The following is a 23,842-nucleotide window of genomic DNA, read 5'->3' as shown; positions in this document are numbered from 1 at the left end:
TATATATGAAGTTATTTGACAATGTCGAATATCACAAAACTCGAATTTGTGGCGCTTGACATTTCGGGAAAGAACTATCTATCTTGGATCCTTGATGCTGAATTACATCTTGATGCAATGAACCTTGGAGCTACGATCAAACAAGGAAATCAAGCATTCCTGCAGGATCGTGCAAAAGCATTGATTTTCATTCGCCATCACCTCCATGAAGGTTTAAAAAATGAGTATCTTACGGTAAAGGACCCTTTTTCTCTATGGAGTAATTTGAAGGAAAGATATGACCACCAGAAAACTGTGATTTTCCCAAAAGCTTGATATGATTGGATGCACCTAAGTTGCAAGATTTTAAAATTGTTAGTGAATACAACTCTGCACTTTTCAAAATCAGCTCTCAATTAAAGCTGTGTGGAGAAAAAATCATAGAGAAATACATGTTAGAGAAAACTTTTACTACATTTCATGCCTCGAATGTGCTCCTGCAGCAGCAATATCGAGAGCGTAGATTTACAAAATATTATGAATTAATATCATGTCTTCTTGTTGCTGAATAAAACAATGAGGTTTTGATGAGAAATCACCAGTCTCGTCCAATCGGATCTAAACCATTCCCTAAAGTGAATGCAATATTGTCCCAAACTCGTGGATGTGGACGAGGACGTGGTCGTGGTTGTGGAAGAAATCCCCGATACCATGGTTCTTATAGTATAATTCTCAGAAAAAGAAAGCCTCATTGCACCACCAGAAGTGGAACAATATTGAGACAATACAAAAAAAGGGAAGCGTTTACAAGATAAACCTCCTAAGAACCATGAGAATAATTATTATAGATATGGTATGAAGGGGCATTGGTCGCGTACCTGTCGTATGCCCAAACATTTGGTCGACCTTTACCAAGCATCAATAAAAGTTAAAGGAAAAGAGATAGAGATGAGCTTTACCGATGGTGATGGATTGGACCTAACCTACTATGACATTGATTTCTTTGGAGGTCCTAATGAAAAAATAGACCATTTGATAAATGATGAGAAAATTAACATTGATTGATGTTACTTTATATATGAAATAATATATTATTATGTCTTATATTTACATCTGATTTACTTTGTTATTTACATTATGCCTTGTTTTTTTTGTTATATCTGAAATCCATGTGTTATTTGGTCTCAAGATGAATGAGGATGATGTATGTCTCGCAAACTATGCTACCACGCACACAATTCTTCGAGATAAAAGATATTTCCTCAAATTGACATTAATAAAAGCTAATGTAAGTACCATATTTGGTACTACAAACTTAGTTGAAGGCTCTGGAAGAGCAAACATAACGTTGCCAAATGGAACTAGATTCCATATAAATGACGCGTTATATTCTAGCAATCCAGAAGAAATTTGCTCAGTTTTAAAGATATTCACCAAAATGGATATCATATTGAAACTATGAATGAAGATAATGTAGAATATCTTTACATTACTTCCATTATATCTGGCTAGAAACTTATAATGGAAAAACTTCTGGCTTTCCCCTTTGGGTTGTATCATACAACTATAAAGCCAATTGAATCATATGTTGTCGTGAAGCAAAAGTTCAATGACCCAAAAGTTTTTGTCCTTTGGCATGACAGGCTAGGTCACCCAAGGTCTTCAATGATGCGTCGAATAATCGAACACTCACATGGGCATCCACTAAAGAACCAGAAGATTCTTTCGCCTAATGAATAGTCATGTGCTGCCTGCTCACAAGGTAAATTGATAATCAGACCATCTTTTACTAAAGTCATATTTGACTCACCAATCTTTTTAGAAAGAATACATGGGGACATATGTGGGCCTATCCATCCACCATGTGGACCATTTCGTTATTTTATGATCTTAATAGATGCTTCTACTAGGTGGTCACATGTTTGTCTCCTTTCTACACGTAACGTAGCCTTTGCTAGACTCCTTGCACAAATAATTAGATTACGAGCACAATTTCCAGATTATTCAATTAAGACAATACGTCTTGATAATGCTTGCAAATTTACTTCTCAAACATTCATTGACTATTACATGTCAGTAGGGATAAATATTGAGCATCCTGTTGCTTATACTCATACCCAAAATGGTTTAGTAGAATCCTTCATCAAACGTCTCCAATTAATAGCTCGACCATTACTAATGAAAACCAAATTACCTATTTTCGCCTGGGGACATGCTATTATGCATGCTGCAGCTTTAGTTCGTATTCGACCTACAACTTACCATGAATACTCCCCTTCACAACTCGTGCTTGGAAAACAACCAAATATCTCTTACTTACGAATCTTTGGTTGTGTAGTATATGTACCAATTGCACCTACACAACGCACTAAAATGGGTCCCCAACGAAGACTTGGGGTTTATGTAGGTTTTGATTCTCCATCTATCATAAGATATCTTGAACCTTTGACAGACGATGTTTTTACAGCCCGCTTTGCGGATTGTCATTTTAATGAGAGTGTTTTCCCATCATTAGGGGGAGAAAAGTCGATTCCTAAAGAACGACGAGAAATTAGTTGGAAGGCATCTACTATGACCTATCTTGATCCTCGTACAAATCAATGTGAACTAGAAGTTCAAAGGATCATTGATTTGCAAAATCTTGCAAATCAATTACCAGATGCATTCATTGATACAAAGAAAGTGACAAAGTCACATATCCCGGTTGCAAATACTCCAGCATGGATTGATGTCCCTATAGGACAGTTAACAAATGAAACTAAGATACGCCTGAAGCGTGGTAGACCTGTCGGCTCAAAAAATGTAACTCCCCGGAAGAGAAGAACCCAAGAAAAACTTGGCACTCTAGAAGAGACCATCAAAATGACTAATCAGTTTAAAATTGATAAATCTATAGCCCTAAAAGAGGCACAAATAATGCAGAAAGCCCCTGAAGAGGCACATATTGAACAAGAAGCCCTTGAAAAGGCACATGTACCTGAAAATTGTGAGATCTCAATAAGTTATGTACAAACACGAGAAAAATGGGATCGAAATAATATTGTTATTAACAATATTTTTGCTTTCCAAGTGGCCTCTGATATCATAAGAAATGATGAAGATCCCGAACCACGAAATGTGGAAGAATGTCGACATAGAAATGATTAGCCAAAATGGAAAGAAGCTATACAGGAAGAATTAAACTCATTAACAAAATGAGAAGTTTTTGGACCTGTAGTCCAAACACTTGAAGATGTAAAGCCTGTTGGGTACAAATAGGTATTTGTACGAAAGTGCAATGAGAATAATAAGATCATAAGATATAAAACGCGATTAGTAGCACAAGGTTTCTCGTAGAGACCTGGTATTGACTACGAGGAAACATATTCTCCCGTCATGGATGCAATCACATTTCGTTTCTTAATTAGTTTGACAGTCTCAGAAGGATTGGATATGCATCTCATGGATGTTATGACAACATATTTATACAGATCCATGGATAATGATATATACATGAAAATCCCCGAAGGATTTAAATTGCCTGAAGCAAATAATACAAAGCCTCATAGCATGTACTCAATCAAGTTACAATGATCCTTGTATGGATTAAAGCAATCTGGACGCATGTAGTACAATCGCCTTAGCGAATACTTGCTAAAAGAAGGGTATGTGAATAACCCTATATGCCCATGCATCTTCATTAAGAAATCAGAAACCGGATTTGCAATTATTGTAGTGTATGTTGATGACTTAAATCTTGTTAGAACTCCAGAAGAGCTCACAAGAACAACAAATTACTTGAAAAAGGAATTTGAGATGAAAGATCTTGGAAAAACAAATTTTGTCTCGGCTTGCAGATCGAGCATTTTCCAAATGGAGTTTTAGTACATCAATCAACATACATTAAGAAAGTTTTGAAGCGTTTTTATATGGATAAAACGCATCCTTTAAGTTCTCCAATGGTTGTCCGATCGCTTGATGTGAAAAATGACTCATTTCGTCCTTGCGAAAAGGATGAAGAGTTACTTGGTCCTGAAGTACTATATCTTAGTGCTATTGGTGCACTTATATATCTTTTCAATTATACATGTCCAGACATTGCTTTTTCTGTCAATTTATTAGCAAGATACAGTTCTGCTCCAACTCGAAGACATTGGAATGGTATCAAACATATATTGCGTTATCTTCGCGGAACTACTGATATGAGTTTATTTTACTCAAGGGAATCAAAGCAACAATTGCTTGGATATGCAGATACAAGATATCTTTCAGATCCACATAAAGGCAGGTCACAAACAGGGTATGTGTTTAATTGCAATGATACTGCTATTTCATGGAGATCTGTCAAACAAATAATGGTGGCCACATCATCAAATCATTCAGAAATACTGGCAATTCATGAAGCAAGTCGTGAATGTATATGACTAAGATCTATGATCCAGCATATTCGGGAATCATGTGGACTCTCTTTTATCAAAGGTGACCCGACAATATTATTTGAAGATAATGTTGCATGCATTGCACAAATAACAGGGGGTTATATTAAAGGAGATAGAACTAAACACATTTCACCAAAATTCTTTTATACACATGAACTCCAGAAGAGTGGTGAAATTGATGTGCAACAAATACACTCAAGTGATAATCTAACAGATTTATTCACAAAATCATTGCCAACCTCAACATTCAAGAAGTTAATACATAGGATTGGAATGCGTCAACTCAAGGATATCGACATGAGGGGGAGTATGCTTGTAAAAGGGTGTTAGTGTACTGTACTCTTTTTTCCTTCGTCCAGGTTTTGTCCTACTGGGTTTTACTGGCAAGGTTTTTAATGAGGCAGTCCTAATATACCAAGAAAAGAATATTCTACTCTTTTTCCTTCGCTAGGTTTTTCCTATAGGGTTTTTTACTAGCAAGGTTTTAATGAGACATATTCTTTTAATATGGTGGTCATCCAAGGGGAAGTGTTGTAAATGAAGAGTAGTGAATGACCACATTGATGGTCATTATGAACTCCATTTACTCATCTTTAAGATGAGTAATGAGAGTTCATATTATGAAGCTTATAAAAGGCTTCTTACACCCCATGTAAGAGCATCCCGAGAAAAAAAAAAAAGTTCTTCCTCTCATTCTCTCTTTCTTTCACTTTCTCAATTCTTTTTTTTGATTCTTTCTTCCATATTATATATCAAAGTAAGATATATTTTATCTCTACTACTTTGATTTGCATTATATTTGTCCTTGTTTTACAACAAATTTAATATATATTATAATATAATTAATTATTTATATATTATAAAAAAATTAATATAATTTAAAATAAAAATATATTATAAATCCATTTTATAATCATGTGACTCTTTATGACTTAGATGCCCTAATGAACCAATTGAGAACAAAGAGACAAAAGAGATGATGATTTTAGGTGGGAGAAAAGTTCAAACCTCATAAATAAGCTTTGCACAATCCAAGGAAAAAAAAAAAGCATTGCTTCTAACAGGAATAAACACTAATATATGAATTGCATCAGTAGACTGCTCCTGAATGCTTATTCTTAGAGAGTGGTTAATGGAAACAGTCACACTAGGAACTGACGGGCGTCCACATCCACATAACACCTTAAAGATTAGGGAAGAGCTTTCTTTCATTCATTAAGATCCAACAATTTGCCGGTGAGAACAATGGAGCTATCCTCCTTCCTGTTTCCGAGATTCAAAACAAAGACTGATCACCAAAGACCTTATGCATTGCCTTCAATGATTCTTCCATTACCACCTTCCCATCTCTCCTTGAATCCTTTGCCTCAACACAACTCTCTCCAACATTAACCATAATCCTCCCATCCTTCCTCAACCTCTTCCTCAACTTCTCCCAAGTCCTTGGATCCTGAAGCTCTGGTATCAAACTACCCTTACAAAACAAATCAACCAAAATCCCCGAAAACCCATTCCTAACATTTGCATTCAACGTATTACCAATGTAGATGAAAAGCCTATTTGGGTGCTCTTTTTCAAGCTTGGAAAGGCCAAAATACTCTCTTCTCACTTTTGTGCTGCCCACTTGGGTTTTTTTTTATTTTTTATTTTTATTACTTTTGTGCGGAAATCGTATTTTGAAGACAAGATATCTTGTTTTTTTTTTTTTTTGTGAGAATTTTATATATATATATTTTTGGAAATCATCTCTTTAAGAGACAATTTCTCACTTGTTTCAATTCTTTTTTATTTTTAAATTGTCTCTTTAAAAGACGATATCTCACTTTTTTAAGAGACCATTTCTCAAGAGACGATTTCTCATATAAAAAATAAAAATAAAAATTTAGAAATCGTGTTTTGGAAAGACAATTTTTTATAATTTTTTTAAAAGTTCATAAATCGTTTTTGAAGAGACTATTTTTCACTTACAATTTATTTTCTTTTTTCTATTTGGACAAAATTACAGTAAATTTGGAATTATTTTTTCTACTCCCATTTAGTGGGTGTATGTGTTACGAGTTACAACTTACAAGTAATTAAATACATTAAATATAGTTGATAAAATAACTTAAAATAAAAAATAATTTTAAATAATAAATAAAAACGATTAATTATTATTAAGTTTACATCTTTATTTTACTTTTTTTTATTATGATTTATCTTAATTATCTCTATGATTTTTTTCGTTACTCCACAACTTTTATTATTATTTGACTTTCTTTACCCTAATTATAATTTATGAGGATAAATATATTAATTTGATGATTTAGAATAAATTTTAAAATAATTTTATCAAACAATCTTAATATTTAAAATGAAAATTAAATTTTAGTTTTAATTTAACAACTTAAATATAATTTAATAAAACTTGTCATATGTTAAAGGTGATTATTGTTTATTTATTTATTATTATTATTATTTAAAATTAAATTATATTTATCACTTTTTAGTTATCATAGGATGTGACTTATTGCTTTTTATTAATTATTTTAGATTAATGGATTTATTACTTTTGTTTAATTGTTAAATTAACTTTGGTCTTTGAAATTTGAATTTATGGATTATTATTTATGTTAAATTAGAAACTAACACATATATTTTATGATTTTGAGTTATTTAGGGTTTTTTGGGTATATGTTGTCAAAAATAGTTTTGTGTTCTTGAGAACACATTTGATAATTAAAAAATTGTTTTTTATTTTATTTTATTTTTTATTGTGTTTTTAAATAACATTTTTTAATTATTTTTAATTTTTTGAGAAAAATTTTAAAAAATAATTATATAAATATGTAGAATGATTAAAAATAAAACACTAAATATAAAAATTATTTTTAAAATATATTTAAAAATATTAAAAATAGGTTTAAAATATTTTAGATATTTAAACAAGTTTTTACTTTATAAAACATCAAAAAAACAGTTGTTAAAAACTGTTTTCTAAAACAGTTTTTAAAAATAATTATCAGAGTTTTAACATTTTTTTTTTATAATATGATTTATATGATATAAATTTTAAAATAATTACTTTCTTGATATGATGCGAAAACCTATAAGAACCCATAGAGACCCGAGTTGCCCATGGACTTGATGTTGGGTTGGTAGAGACGGGTCCAATGTTCAAACTGGAGTCCTACCCATCTCACTAGGAAAGAATTATTACAACAAAACTTATCGTTAAAGCAATATCCAAATGTAGCATCAACTTGTACAACATAATTTTGTTGGCTTTCTTCTTCTAGATTTTTACTCAGCTTATATGATATAGGAAATGTATTCAAAACACCAAGAAAAACAATTGTTATCTAGAAAATCTCATTGACTTATCTTACTTCCATTTAGACAAAACCAAACACAGCTGTATATACCTAATCTAGCTATCTCCATGTCTCTTAAACAACTGGGTCCATTGTAGGAGAAGAAGAGCAAACACCATCTCATTTCTGTTTACAATTTAGAGATGAAGGCCAAAATCTACCGCACTTGAATAGCTGGCATTCAGGTGGACAAGAACTACAACACTTTTCTCAATTACATGTATGCTCTATCTTCCAGTCTTACTCTATTGTCTGGATTTGCATTACCTGCCTTGATTAATTGCCTCCTATTTATTCTAGTGATCAAGAAACAGGTTTTGGCGTATGTGGAGACAATATACAACTGCCCCACCTCCTATGAGAGGTGGGTGAATATGTTGTTTATCGTTAGACTACATAGAAAGATAAATTTTTTGTTTCCAAGCATATGCATATGAGGCCCATTAGGTCCCTTTTGCCTCCACATCACTTATTTTGTAATTCATTTTTGAATCATTTCCCTTTTTTTCTTTTGGCCTGTGTTTCCTAGCGGAAAACACTTGTTTCTACTTAGTAGGTTCTGTTTCTATTTTTGTATAGTAGTTTACATATAGTTTCTCATTGCTTCCTTGGACATGATCACCAAGTATGTGTTCAAATTGCATAGAATTTTTCACTTTGTGAAATATTTGCCAATAACATTTTATGGATGATTTTCTATTTATTTATTTATTATCATCACCATTTATTCATTTATTTTAATTTTCTTGGAGCCTGCCTTCTTGATCATCATCTGAATTTTTCAGAGATGCATCATAGATATCTTGGAGCAGTAGCACTTGGTGTTAAATTTATTTATGGTCTTGTCATTTTGTTGATCTCCAGTGTCAAACTTTCTCTTCTTCCAGAATTTTGCTGTCACTTCAAACAATGAATACGATTCATTTATACATTAATCAATTGAAGGGATTTGGATCCTTTCCTGTTAAATATCTACTTGTGTATATGAGTTTTGATTCCAGGATCAGTTTCAGCCTTGTCAAGAGCAAAAGTAAAAACTGAAGCTGAAGATATCATGTTGTGCCTTTCATCTTTTGCTTTGACTATAAATACTGAAAGGGCTTAAAATAATAGACTTTAATTCCAAACTTACCAATAATCCCCTGAACTGTGAAACCGTTTTCGATGAGATTCGCTGAATGACCAAATTCCACCAGGTGATCACTACGAGTCATACGTAGAAACACAAATGAAAAGGCAGAATGATCCATTTCCGTTGCTTTTTGTCTTTGTTTGAAGGAAACATTGATGAGTCCCTTACTTCGCAGATTGAACCTTGGTGTTGTCTGAAGATCAGATCAGCGGGACACCGAACTGAAAGAGGAAAGGACATGGTGGTGAGAAACCTCAAGAATGCCTTCTAGCATTAGAGTGATGGCTCATCCTGCACACACCAAAAACCATTTGTGAGTGCAGCTCAGGCTGGTGAGAAATGGCAAGTGCCTACCTTGCAATTGATGCTCACAAGTGCTCGCTTACTACTTTTTGCCAGTGGTTCAGCAAAACAGCTCATCAAAGTCTTTTGCATTTTCTATTTTCTATTAAAGTTGAAAGTATTGGCAATTGTGTGTGTGTAAATGTGTTCGGATATTGGTTTTCCTCTTGAAAATATTTTAATTGATAAATAGGAAAAGGCAGCCAAGAATTTTGATTGAAAAAAATAAATAAATAAAAATAAAGATCTATAGTAGTGAATAAATTATGTCTACATAAATTAGCTGTAGTAGGGGCCAAGAAAAGTACATCCATATGAGCCTTATGGTAGCAGCCAAGAGAAAACTGCAACCCTGTATAGCCTATTAATAATTTTTAGCTTCTTCTAGTGGCAGTTTTATAAGTGGCTACAGCCATAGGATTTTATCCCTATCTAAATTTTATAGGGTCACAATTTTTTGTTAATTTTAGCTGCAGGATAGGACCGCAACTATAAAAGTATCTTTTTGTAGTGTATCTACAACCCACCCAAGATTCATAGAGCGAGCAAGCTCCAATGGCGCTCTATTCTCCATCAATCTGGCTTCATCTGCTTCTGCTACTTCTCCCTCTTATGTTTCTCATAAAACGGAAAATAGAGTTGAAGGGGCAAAAGAAGCCGCTGCCTCCTGGCCCTACTAAGCTTCCCATTATAGGTAATTTGCACCAACTTGGTGCGTTGCCTCACTACTCTTTATGGCAACTATCTAAGAAATATGGCTCCATCATGCTCCTTCAGCTCGGTGTCCCTACCGTCGTAGTCTCCTCTGCGGAAGCTGCAAGGGAATTCTTGAAAACTCATGATATTGATTGTTGCAGTCGACCTCCCTTAGTTGGACCTGGAAAATTCTCATACAATCACCGAGACATAGGTTTTGCGCCATACGGCGATTACTGGAGGGAAGTACGCAAGATCTGTGTTCTTGAGGTGTTGAGCACAAAAAGGGTGCAATCGTTTCAGTTCATCAGAGAATAGTAGGTCACTTTGCTGATTGATTCAATTGCGCAATCATCTTCTTCTGGAAGTCCTATTGATCTTACCGAGAGGTTAATGTCTCTCACTGCAAATATAATTTGCAGGATTGCATTCGGAAAGAGTTTTCAAGCGAGTGAGTTTGGTGACGGAAGATTTCAAGCAGTGGTTCATGAAGCCATGGCTTTGTTGGGCGGGTTCACTGCAGCCGATTTCTTTCCGTACGTGGGTCGGATTGTGGATAGACTCACTGGTCTTCATGGAAGGCTTGAGAGGAGTTTCCTTGAAATGGACGGTTTCTACCAACGGGTGATTGAGGACCATCTAAACCCAGGAAGGGTGAAAGAGGAGCATGAAGACATCATCGACGTGCTGCTGAAAATAGAGAGGGAACGGTCTGAATCCGGTGCTGTACAGTTTACTAAAGATAGTGCAAAAGCAATCCTCATGGTAAGCCACCAACCTACTCCTTTGATCCGTCTCATTTTTTTTCGTTTCTTTTTGAGTTTGTTAAGTATCATGAATATGTATTATTGTTGTTTCAACTCTTAGCTATTTAAAGGATGAATGATAGATCAGGTCCCCATTTGGGAAGCTTAATATCACATTTCCTAAGCTCACACTTGGATAACTCAACACACTTTACATCGTTAAGTTTTAATGTAGTTATGGTCAGATCTCGTGTCATAAAATACTTGATAAGTTCTATTAATGATGTAAATGGAAATGTGGAGGAGAGAGACGGGAGGCAGGAGCAGTTACGTAGAGTGCCTTGGAGCTATCCACAAAAGGGCCAATCGATTATCATTTAATTTGACTTTGCGTCTTGGTTTCTTTGAACCAAGAATGGCATAATGCTTAGCTTGGTATACTTGGAACTAAAGTGTTCTTTTGCCTACTTTTAACATGTGCCTCAGGATTTATTCTTGGCTGGAGTGGACACTGGTGCAATCACCCTAACTTGGGCAATGACCGAGCTTGCTAGGAACCCAAGAATAATGAAAAAAGCCCAGGTTGAAGTTAGAAACTCCATTGGAAATAAAGGAAAAGTCACGGAGGGTGATGTCGATCAGCTTCACTACCTCAAGATGGTGGTCAAAGAAACTTTGAGACTGCATCCTCCCGCCCCACTTCTAGTTCCAAGAGAAACCATGTCACATTTTGAGATAAACGGGTACCACATTTACCCGAAAACCCAAGTCCACGTAAACGTTTGGGCAATTGGGCGAGACCCCAACCTCGGGAAGAACCCAGAGGAGTTTCTGCCCGAGAGGTTTATGGACAACTCTGTAGATTTTAGAGGACAACATTTTGAGCTACTGCCTTTCGGAGCGGGAAGAAGAATTTGCCCGGGTATGTATATGGCGATTGCAACAGTGGAGCTCGCACTTGCTAATCTTTTATATCGTTTCAATTGGAACTTGCCGAATGGGATGAGGGAGGCAGATATTAACATGGAAGAAGCAGCAGGTATTACTGTCCGTAAGAAGTTTGCTCTTAACCTTGTGCCAATTCTCCATCACTCTTAACAATGCCGGTGATAAGAGGAATCGTTCTTGATATTCTCTGTATTTGTCCCACGAAAACTTTAAGTTGCTGATAAATTAATGAAAATAAGTGGAGTACGGAGATTAAACACCTGTCCTTTTTCCTGGGAAAATGACATAGGAAACGTGTAGGCTATGTTTGGTTGATTATGCTTTGTTCTCGGAAATGTTTTAAAGAAAAATCCAAGGGAAAAAAAATAGGAAGAAAAGGTAAAATAAATTAGGTTTTTGAAATTAAAAATAAAATACTTTTGAATAGTTTTTTTTTTTTTCCCAACATTTTTATCGTTTCTTCCATGAAAAATGTAAAAAAAAAAGAAAAAAAGAAAAAAAAAGGAAATTTATTTCATGGAAAAAATAATTTGAAATTTGATAGTGCTTATTTTGTTTTATTTTTTTCCTTTTCCATGGAAGGTTCAATTTCGTTTGGATTGAAAACAGCTTGCGCCAAAGAAATGAGAATAAAAATTGAGGAAAATTAGAAAAAGAAAAAGAGAAAAATTTTGTTGGCGTTCTTCTTATAATCCATTATCATCATTTTAATAATTTACCATATGCATAGCAACGCTTAGTTTAAGAAAAAAAATCATTTACCTTTCATATTTGATTCACTCTAAAAAAAAAATACAAAAAAATAAATATAGATAAAATTACTCAAATTTTTTATATATTTTTAATCTTTACAAAGGTGAAAAAATAAATAAAATTAGTTTGAAAAAAAATGTAAAAATAATTTTTAATTTTTAATTTTTAATTTTAATTTTAATTTTTAATTACTTAGTCCTCTTCATTTTCTATTTCTTTTTTTTTTCTCAAATTTTCTAAGATGCAAACATAGATTAATGGTTTATTTATGTTTTATTTTCATCGGTAATTTCTTACATTTCTTTTCAGTCCTTTTTCCATTCATATCTCTAATTTATTTTATTTGTTTGAATGAAAGAGACTCGTAACCATTCCAATCCAGTCATTTATCTTCTCCGTTCATCCACTAGTACAAAAAAAGGAGGACATTGGCATAGTTTCACATGTCTTTTTTATTTAAAAATAAAATAATAAGGGGTGCAAAATAAAAAGAAAGTGAAAACCTCTGCAATTTATAATAAAGTGAGATATTAAAATAAATACTAACCACCATGTAAATGATACAAATATAATTACCATTTTTATCAAGATATTAGTGAAGAAGTTAAAATTCTTCATGAATAACTCCACTTTACTCCATTACTTTCTATATGCAAAGAGGGATTTTTGCAGTTTGGTAGATGCGGAGAGTGATACGTTCGATGAGGAGGACCGCATTTCCCTTTGGTACTTAATAGTTTTTTATGGGCATTCTTCCTCTTTTTTTCAATTATGTTCAATCTTTCTTTGTCATTCTTTTAGCTCCTTTTGTACATAATGCCAAATTCAATATCAGGACAACCTTCTACAACCATTACAGCTTAATTTGTGTCACAACTTATCAAAAGTTGTTGAAGATTTCTTTTCAACATCAAGTGGGAAAGGTTGGTTCTGAAGGTCATCTCTTGAGGAGGACTTTACTCATAAATGAAGTGATTTTTTGTTTCTTAGTTAACATAGGGAAATAAGGTCGAGATGTCTTGTGAAATTGATGCCCAAAAAGAAAAAAGAAATAAAAAAATAAAAAAAATAAAGGATTGGGATTCTTATCAACATTGTCGTTTATGACTCTTATAATTTAATGTGTTTTCGTTATGATTTAAAAATAAATTTTTATTTTTAGAGGTAAGAAATTGCTTTTTTAAATTAATAACATTTTCGTTGGTTGTTAATTGAAACCGATTTTTAAAAATTAAAGTGGAATGAAGAACAGTTTGTAGAAAACAAATAAAAATTATTTTAATGGTTTTTTTCAAAAATAAACGGAAAATTTGGAGAACTGAAAAAAATAATTAAAAAAATAACACCATCTCTTTTTCTTATTTTATTTTCTCTTCACCAATCACTATATATATATATAAATATAAAATCTTCAAATATGATATCTTTTTTAATTGTAATTATTTTTTCAAATTTCTTTCTACTTCTTTAAAAAAAAATTATTAGACAATGAGACCTCAAATAAAATGATATTTGATGCATATAATTTAACAATTTTTAGAAATAATTTTATTTAAAAATAATTTGAAACTCAAAAACTAAGCTATAACTAATAATTTGAAACTTGAAGATAATTTGGAACTCAAGAACTAATCTAGTTAGTACAAGAAAGTCATGAAACTTAAAATTAATTCAAGTACCATTAGAAATTGATAGATCAAAATACATTGTGAATGACTTTGTTAGTTTCTTCCTTACATATAAGTATATGTTGTGAATTTTTTCATTAGGTAAATAAACTCAAAATCAAGTAAAATTTAATGCGTTAGATTTATTAAAGAATTTAGTAATTTTTTAAAAATAATTTAAAACTCAAATAATCAACTAATTAATACTATAAATTTATGGATAAAAATGGATTTAAAATGACTCTATTTTGCACTTTTAAACTATACTTTTATAAATTTTTTATTAAACAAGTAGGCTTGAATGCATCGGATTTATCAACAAGTTTATGAATTGAGAAAAATGATTTACACCTAAAAATATAATACACTTTATAATAAAAATCCATTTACTAGAATTAGTCTAGAATAATTTTATTATCGTTTCTTTACACATAATTATATTTTTATAAATTTTATTGCTGACAAATAAATTTTAGATCAAACAAGACTTAATATATTAAATTTATTATAAAATTTAATAATTCTTAAAAATGATTTGAAACTTAAAAATATATTTAATCACTATAAAAAATAATAGACTAAATATGATATATAATACATCATAATTTTATTGTTTATTTTAAATTTTCTTACTCGACAACTCAATTTTGAATTAAGTGAAACCAAATCAAGTGAGACTGAATAATAAATCTTCTAATTTTTAAAAATAATTTGAGAATTTAAAAATTAATTTTTCAAAATATGTTACTAAATTCATCTATGTTATGATTTTTTTTTTTTCAAATTAAAAGAAATTAAACTTTTTTAAAAAATAATCGTATTATATAAAGATATTAATATTCATATCTTTATGTGGATTCCTTATTTCCAGGTAGAGAACCCTAAATTTTAACTTGGTTTTCATATTTGCGGTGAAGAGGAACCCTAAATTTTAACTTGATTTTCATATTTGTGGTTAAGAGGGAGTGGATTTGCTGAAGGTAGACAATTAGTTGGCTTGTTAGCCTGTCCCTTTGCAACTTTGCTGCCACTATCCAAACTTTCCCCGTATTACTCATCTTATTACTTTTCTTTCTCCAAAACCCAAACAATAATGAATAATAAAAAAAGGTCGATTCTAAGTGGTGAATGGATATTGAAGATCTCTCTGTAAATCAAATGTTTGTGTTACTGGAGTCTAATAATTTTCAGCCTATTTGACTAAATTCCCTGAGCTACCCAAACAAGTAACTCAATGAAAATGAACGATAAACATGAACAAATTTATTATTATATTAAAATATTAATTTCAAATTTGTGTTTGGGTACAAGAACATCATTCTTTTAAGTCTAATATGAGTCGTGCAAACAATTCTTGAGATGTCTAACAATTGAAATTAGAGATTCTAAGAAGCTATCAATTTTTTTAAGAGGATCTGTGAAAGTAGAAATATCCCATTTTGGTTCTAGGTTCTATAAATTTTTGGTTACTTGGTTCCTCAAATTTTTTTTCCATTCACTCAAAAGAGGTTATTATTTTCTTTGGTAGACTAACACTCTAATGTTAGAACTTAGGCTATAGTAAATTAAATTGTTTGTTTCTCTTTTTATTTCTGTACTTAAATTTTAAGCATATGACAAATAGAATTTTATTGTGATTATAGTGTTGTAAAACTATTTTAGAACATTCTATAGGTTCAACAAAATGACAATCAAAGAAGAAAAAATTTTGCACACCAAGTATTGGTTTTAATCTATCTACATATAGTAGTACTTCAACTTCTAATGGAACATTGATATCTAAAAAAAGGAAGTTGACATTGATTGTTTCGAATGATTTTGAAAAAGTCATAGTAATTTATTGTTTTCATATGCTATTTAATATATATTTATTTATGTGCCTCCTCCACATAGGAAATAAGTTCTTTTTTATGTGTTACTAGTTTTTTTTTATTGGATTGAAATATTAATAGAAAAATATCTATAATCACTGTGGATAATTTCTCAAGTAATGATGAAATGATTGATATTTTCTTAGAGAAATTATCTTTGAGTGGGTCACTTTTGTTGAATGAAAAATCCTCTAAATGTTATTGAAGTAGAAACTGAAAAGATCTATGAGAGTGTTGCATATTGGTCGATAACACTCTACACTACAGTATATCATTAGAGGATTTAAAAAAAAATATATTTATTCATTATTCTATTAAATATTTATTTTTTTTTTTAAATATAACATCGCCTTATTTATTGTTTTATTTTATGAACATTTAATCAAATAAAACTTATTTAAGTAAATAACATAATAAACACACGGTAAAGACTTCTCATCTCAAAAGTGTAAAGAAAGTAATAAACATTGACAAAGAAAAAACAAGTAACACTCGACACATATTTTATGTAGACCTTCTAATCGATCATATAAATTTAATTGTGTATTATGAAATTATTAAGGTTATCCATTTATGGAAGTTATTTATATTGTACCACAAATTCAAAACTATTTTTAAATGTCTTTTGAAAAGGTAACTTCTTTATTAATGTGTTAAAAAATGTCATAATTTTTTAAAAAAAAAATTAGAATTCTCATTGTGGACCCCGCATTTCGGCTCATGCGTTTCCCACTCGATGGTGAACTTGATTTTTGTTTGAAAAATGATTTTATTGATTAGGAAAAATTGACTTGGAGTCGCCATTTATTTTTGTTTTATTTTTAAAAGGGTAAACAAAATAAGAAAAAAAACCCTAAGTGCGACTCCTTATTTTGGAAAAGGTGGTCTATGAAAAACCGGGTTGGGTTCGAGGGTCAGGTTACTTATCGGGAAGGTACGATAAAGACCGTAACACCCCTCTAAGTCCCTAAAGTCGAGTCTCTACTAATAAAATGAAGCAATCATGACAATTGATGAGGGAATCAATGAATACTCAGAGTGATCATGTACATGTGAGAATCTAAACATGCATATAGAAAATGACCCGAGCGGATGTGGATGCGTACCTGGGCAGTGATCCATAAAGCGCTATCAAGAAGTGAGGTTAGTGCACAATTAAGGAATAATTTCGAGCATGTCATAGAGCAGAATAAAATCAATCATGCATGACAATTAAATTAAACAAACAATCAATCAATCATAAGGAAATCACATATGTTGGGCCCCCACCAAAGCCCGATCTATCTTGCACAAATTAATCCCACAAATTCCATTAATCTGGAATTATGAAAATTACATTCATACTTATGTAAAGTCGAGATAAATAGAAGATTATTTGAAACCTGAAAAACATTAAAACTGTTGAAGAGAAAACTGGATTTTTGAAATTTATTTAAAAATTGGAGTCTTGGGAATTAAATTTAAGAATTGGAATTTTGAATATTAAATTAGAAAGAAATTAGAATTTTGGAAATCGGAAATTAAGTTTGGAAATTGGAATTTTGAAGAATTTGTTTAAAGATGGAATTTTAAAAATAAACAAATAAATAAATGAATAAAATGACAATGATTAAATAAACTGGTGTGAAAATTAAAATTTGGGAATTTGGAATTTAAATTTAGAAGAAATTAGAGTTTAGGAAAATTATTTGAAGATTAAAGTTTTTAAAATTAAATTTTGGCATCAAAAGGTGAAGAAGATAATAATAGTAATAAATAAATAAAATGACATATGGCTTTGGGTTAGTGAAAACCGGGCCTTTTTTCATTTATATGACATGTAACATATGGCTTTGGGTAAGTTTGAGAGTGTGAATGCCCTTTTACCAACAAAAATTTATTTATATGTCAGCATCAACTTTAATAAAGAATCAAAGTAAAAAAAGTGAATAGGTAACTTTGAAGAAAACTAATATTTTGTATGGGAACTTACTGTACTCTTTAATATAAATTATGCAATCTCCTAGGGGCACTCATAGTAAGGTTCGCTTTCACTACTGCAAGCTTGACTGCAGGGGGCACCAGCACATCAACCTTGATGGGTTGTTCTTCAGATTTTCAATTGCTCTCAACCTCATTGATGCCGCTGTCAAGTAATAGCTCTCTGCTACCTTGCCGAAGAGGTTTCGTTGTTGCATCTAGAAGTGAGCTAATAGGTACGGGACCCCCTCAAAGAACACCCCAATCCAGACAGCCAAACTCAAACGAGATGCCCAACACTCAAAGAAAGAAAGAGAACAGAAACAGAGGAAAATAGAATGAAGAAACAGAGCATGCGGGAGAGAGGATGATGTCTTTAACTCCAAAACCTATTTTAATGAAGATTAAGAAACTTTCAAAAGAAGCTAGTGGGGGATCCTAACACATGAATAAGTAGCGCAACCATCATACAGTACACTTAGAAGAAGAACAGAGACTCGACAAGTAACCATGAAAAGTGAGTTTAACATCTTAGATGATCAAAGTAGGTATTCGGATATCAGCAAAAAAAGTATAGCAAAACGGTAATAATGGAGAAACTTAAGACATAAGAATGCTAAACCTGCGTGAATCCTCTCAAGCAAAAATTATTTTTTTCTCCGAGTAAAAGAGTCCCCCCTCCTTCTCGCACCAGCTCCCTCTCTGTTTTTCTCCTTCGTTTTTCCCCCCAGCAACCGCTCGCTTCCCCCTTTTCCCTGTTTATGTCTTCTTTCACAAGCCATCACCAGCTCTACTGTTCACCCATCAGCAGCATGGCCTCTTTCATCAACAGCATGGCCTCCTTGCTCTTTTGCCGCCCGTCCAATCCGGTTTCCTTCTAGCAGAAAAGGGGGTCCCCCTCCTTATTTAAAAAAGAAATGCAAATAAGTAAAAAAAAAAAAATACTCTCTCCCGGGTCCCCCACAAAAAGGGTCTACACTCATATTTAAAAATAATTTTTAAAATAATTTTTTTCTTTTTCCTTTCAAAATCCTTGGAAATGATTGATTGAGTGAATTGTGAATGGTGTTCCATGTTTCCTTTTTTTCCTTTTTAACTCCTTGATAAAGGAATGCTGTATATTATGATTCATGGATGGAATTAGGAATCTTGTTGGATTTTCTTGTTGCCAAGATTTTCAACATGATGAGGTGGGATGTTGAAATGTTGTCCTCAATTCACATCTCAAATATCATTGTGATTTGGAAATTACAAACCGGCCAAAATCCTTAGTTTATATTGATTTTGAAAGAATAATATGTTAAGTAATTTTTGAGGTGTCATTTTAAGTGATTTTTAAAATTTGTAAAACACCTAATTTCTACAAAGAGGCATTTCTAATCATAAGAAAAACGTTTCTAATTTTATTAAAATTACTCCCAAAAGGGTCCTAAGGAAGGAGGAAAAAATTGAAGTGATTACAAGAGATATACCTATTAATTGGACAAATAACTAATTGGGACTTGAAGGGGTCATGATTAATTATAATTGGGCTTAAAGTGACTTTCGCTATGTGTGAACGGAAGGCTTTTGAAGGTTCATGGTTTATCTACAGATGAACAGGACAAATCACTGTGTACCAGTGGAATTTCAGGGGTCCATGGCTTATTTATTGTTGATAAGAATCCAACTAATCATCAATGGCACCCTATTCCCCGGATCTGTGGCTTCCCCTGGTTCTCCTATTCCTCTCACTGCTGTTTCTTCTGAAGAAAATATTAGAGTTGAAGGAGCAAAAGGGGCCTCCTGGCCCTCCTAAGCTTCCCATTATAGGTAACTTGCACCAACTTGGTGCGTTGATTCACCAATCTCTGTGGCAACTATCTAAGAAACATGGCCCTGTAATGCTCCTTCACCTGGGTTTTGTTCCTACCCTTGTAGTCTCATCCGCAGAAGCTGCAAAAAAGGTGTTGAAAGATCATGATATTTCCTGTTGCAGTAGACCTCCCTTAATCGCCATTGGAAGACTGTCCTACAATTATCTTGACATATCTTTTGCACCATACGGCCCATATTGGAGGGAGATCCGAAAGATATGCGTTCTCCAGCTTTTCAGCACGAATAGGGTGCAGTCATTTCAGGTCCTCAGAGAAGCAGAGGTTGCTTTGCTGATTGATTCCTTGGCACAATCATCTTCTTCTGCAAGCCCCGTTGACCTCACTGACAAGATCATGTCTCTCACTGCAAATATGATTTGCAGGATTGCATTTGGGAGGAGTTTTGAAGGGAGTGAATTCGGTAAAGGGAGATTTCAAGAAGTGGTTCATGAAGCCACTGCCATGATGAGCAGCTTCTTTGCGGCTGATTTCTTTCCATATGTCGGTAGGATTGTGGATAGACTCACTGGGATTCATGAAAGGTTGGAGAAGAGTTTCCATGAATTGGATTGCTTTTACCAACAGGTGATTGAGGAGCATCTCAATCCAGGAAGGATGAAAGAGGAGCATGAGGACATTATTGACGTGCTGCTCAACATAGAGAAGGAACAAGATGAATTTAGTACATTTAAGCTCACTAAAGATCATGTTAAAGCAATCCTTATGGTAAGCTACTTTTTTATCATGAATGTGTTGTTGCTTCAATTTTGATTGTTGAAATTAAGGCTCACTTCTTTGAGCAGGATTTGTTCTTGGCCGGAGTAGACACCGGTGCAATAACCGTGGTCTGGGCAATGACCGAGCTAGCTAGGAAGCCAGGAGTGATGAAGAAAGTACAAGATGAAGTCAGAAGTCACATCCGAGAAAGAGGAAAAGTCAGGGGAAGTGATGTTGAGCAGCTTCACTACCTCAAGATGGTGGTTAAAGAAACCCTGAGACTACATCCTCCTATTCCACTTCTACTTCCAAAAGAAACCATGTCCACTATAGAGATTAGTGGGTACCAGATTTATCCAAAAACCCAAGTCTACGTTAACGTATGGGCGATTGGGCGAGATCCCAACCTCTGGAACAACCCAGAAGAGTTCTTCCCAGAGAGGTTTATTGACGACTCCGTTGATTTCAAAGGACAACATTTTGAGTTTCTGCCCTTTGGGGCGGGGCGAAGAGTTTGTCCTGCCATGAATATGGCGATAGCAATGGTGGAGCTCACACTTGCCAATCTCTTGTATCATTTCAATTGGAAACTGCCCCATGGGATGAAGGAGGGAGATATCAACATGGAAGAAGCACCAGGCCTCTCTGTCCATAAAAAGATTGCTCTAAGCCTTGTGCCAATCAAATATCGTTGACTAAATAAAATGAGCTTATGAAGAAGTTTACTTGATATCGGTAGATCTGGTTGTCAGAATCTATCAATTGCCAGTTGGGTAGGGAAGCAGAGGTAAGCTCTGGTGTTTGAATTATCTAGTCTCTGTCAAAATCACCATTTCAAAAACCCCTTCAAATTGTGTAGTAAAAATAGTTTTTGGAAGAAGATAATTCCAATTTTCTGACCATGGTTATCAAAGCCTTTTTGTATGTGAGGTCTTGTCAGTCTCTGTCATCACGGTCCTTTCAGGATTCCGAAAGGGGCGTTTAGGGCTGGCGTGCACGGCTCTAATGCTGAATCCGGTTAGTAGGCCACAAAGGCCCCGGTGTCTGTACATTTGGCTGGCCGCAAGTGTAGACTATAAAATAAGTATCTAAATAAATGAATAAAAAATAATAAAAATTATCACAATTCAAAGATGCTTACAAGCCTCATACCTTCCTTAATGTCCTAATTAAATTTGAAGGGTAAAACCATAAATTTAAAAATAATAATAAATTAAAAGATGATATAAAGGTTTTTTTTTTCATATTAAAAGTTGTATAAATTATATTTTTGACTTACGAAGATTAGATAACCTAAGGCAAATATTTGAGATTTTGGAATTTGAAGATTAATTTTTTAGAGTATGATTTTAACCCTAGATTAGTTTTTCGGTTTCATTGAATAGTTTAGATATTCTTTTTGTTTGATTTATTTAATTTTAGATAAGGAAGATTGGAAATATATGAACATAATTTTTTATTTGTGGAAATGGGAAACTTTTGAATATTCAAATAATTAAATGTAAATAAAAAATAAAAATAAATTATAAATTCAAATGTGAAAAAATAAATAAATAATTGGAAAAAGAAAAAAAATCTTGGGATGTGTGTTGGGAGTCGAAAGGGAAAAGACAAAATTTGTGGTTGTGCTACAATGATAGTATTGGAAGGATAGAGAGTCCAGTGAAATTAAGAATAAACTTATATAGAAATTAGATCTATGTAGAACCCGATCTAGGTTCTAATGATGATTGTCCAAATGAACTAAAAATAAATTTATGATGGCATTCCAATGATAGGAGTCCAAAGAAATAAAGAATAAACTCAAATCGAACCTATCATTACGTCACAAAATAAAAGTTCAAGATTAAGAATAAACTTAAATAGAATCTAATTAAGATGATGTCTCAATTACTATAGTATAAAGCAACTAAAAATAAACTTAGAACTTAGGATGACATCCCAATGATAAGAGTCCAAAGGAACAAAGAATAAACTCAAATAGAACTTATGATGACGTCACAAAAACAAGAGTTTTAAATAGAACATAAGATGATGTTCTAATCACTATAGTACAAAGGAGCTAAAAATAAACTTAGATAAAATATATATAAAATAGTATCATAATTATAGGAGTTCAAAGTAATTAAGAATAAACTTAGATATCACCTAGGATAACATCCTAGTCACAAGAATTCAAAGGAACAAATAATGGTTGGTTCATTTGAAGTGATAGGTTAAAGATGGAGTGCAATACATCTTATGTGAAAATTGTTACCATTTGGAAAGGTCATATAATATTATAAAAATAGAAGGAATAAATTTTAAGAGTTTTAGTTTAAAATAATAATAATAATAATAATAATAATAATAATAATAAATTTTGGAAATGGATTGAGAAAAAAAAATTTTTTTAATTAATGTTGGTAATTAGGACTAACAATAGTTACACAAAATATTATTAGAATAGTTTAATTTATAATATTAGATAAATAGTTAATAGTAATAATTAATTTTTTTATATTATTTTAAATGAGAATTAATCTCTTCAAGAGTAAATTCTTTAGGATTTATAGTGTTTTTTCGTTAGATTTTGTAAAAGAAAATATTTCCATTTTTTTTTTTAATTATGTAAAATGTTTTTTTTTTTTTTTGTTTCTTTGTATGGATCCAATGCATTTTGCATGAAAAATATGTTAAAATATTTTATTATGTTAATAATAAAAAAAAATGAAGATTTTATGTTTTTATAAATTTGAATAAATAAAATAAAAATGTTTGGCTTTAGTTTATTTAGCTTTAGTGAATGAAGTATAATATTTGACATTTACATTTTTAATAAGAAATATAATTACTTTAAACCCCAATCTGTGAAAGTTTGTTGAGATGTTATTAGAACTCATAATGTTTAATTCTATCCACCTTAAAAAAAAAACACAAATTTGAGGTTAACTACCGATTTATAAAGTCTCATCTAATAACAATAAAGTTCTACATAATTGAGCATCTTTTATTATTTGATAGTTAGAGTAAAATATTTTGAATGTATTTGATATAAAATTATTATTAGCAGGTTTTAACTAGAGTTTTATGAAAAAATATTATAAATTGTATCTTCTATTTTTATTTATAATTGATTTTTTTTTTATTATCTATTATTAATATTTTTTTATTGGGTTTTGAATTTATTTTCTTTTATTAATAAATTTTCAAGTACTCTCAGTTGAAACAAGAATTTTGGTTTAAACTCTCGTTTTAGACATTATTTAAATGTTAGAAATGAATTATTATTTAAATTGTTTAAGTTTGAATTTGTTGGGAGAATATTAAAATGATTGGTGTGTTTGTTTTTTAAGTTGAGGTTCAAGAATTATTATATGTTTATCACCATAAATAGAAATTTTACAAATGATAACTTTCAGGATA

The 23,842-nt window shown here is 32.0% G+C and overlaps 1 protein-coding gene and 1 pseudogene across 1 annotated transcript; both read left to right on the top strand.

Annotated features, from left to right (window-relative positions):
* The first annotated feature begins 9,758 nt into the window (after positions 1–9,758).
* Positions 9,759–11,875, top strand: LOC117912258 (annotated as a pseudogene).
* A 7,654-nt stretch (positions 11,876–19,529) lies between these two features.
* Positions 19,530–21,350, top strand: LOC117904740 (cytochrome P450 71B34-like). Its single transcript, XM_034817866.1, has 2 exons — positions 19,530–20,446; positions 20,524–21,350. Exons 1-2 carry the CDS (start codon positions 19,544–19,546, stop codon positions 21,130–21,132), a joined length of 1,512 nt encoding a protein of 503 aa, XP_034673757.1. The 5' UTR covers positions 19,530–19,543; the 3' UTR covers positions 21,133–21,350.
* The last annotated feature ends 2,492 nt before the right edge of the window (positions 21,351–23,842 follow it).

The sequence above is a fragment of the Vitis riparia genome, chromosome 1, assembly GCF_004353265.1.
Source record: "Vitis riparia cultivar Riparia Gloire de Montpellier isolate 1030 chromosome 1, EGFV_Vit.rip_1.0, whole genome shotgun sequence".
NCBI lineage: Eukaryota > Viridiplantae > Streptophyta > Magnoliopsida > Vitales > Vitaceae > Vitis > Vitis riparia.
Note: the sequence above shows the minus strand (reverse complement) of the source record. Positions and strands in the feature narration are given on the sequence as shown.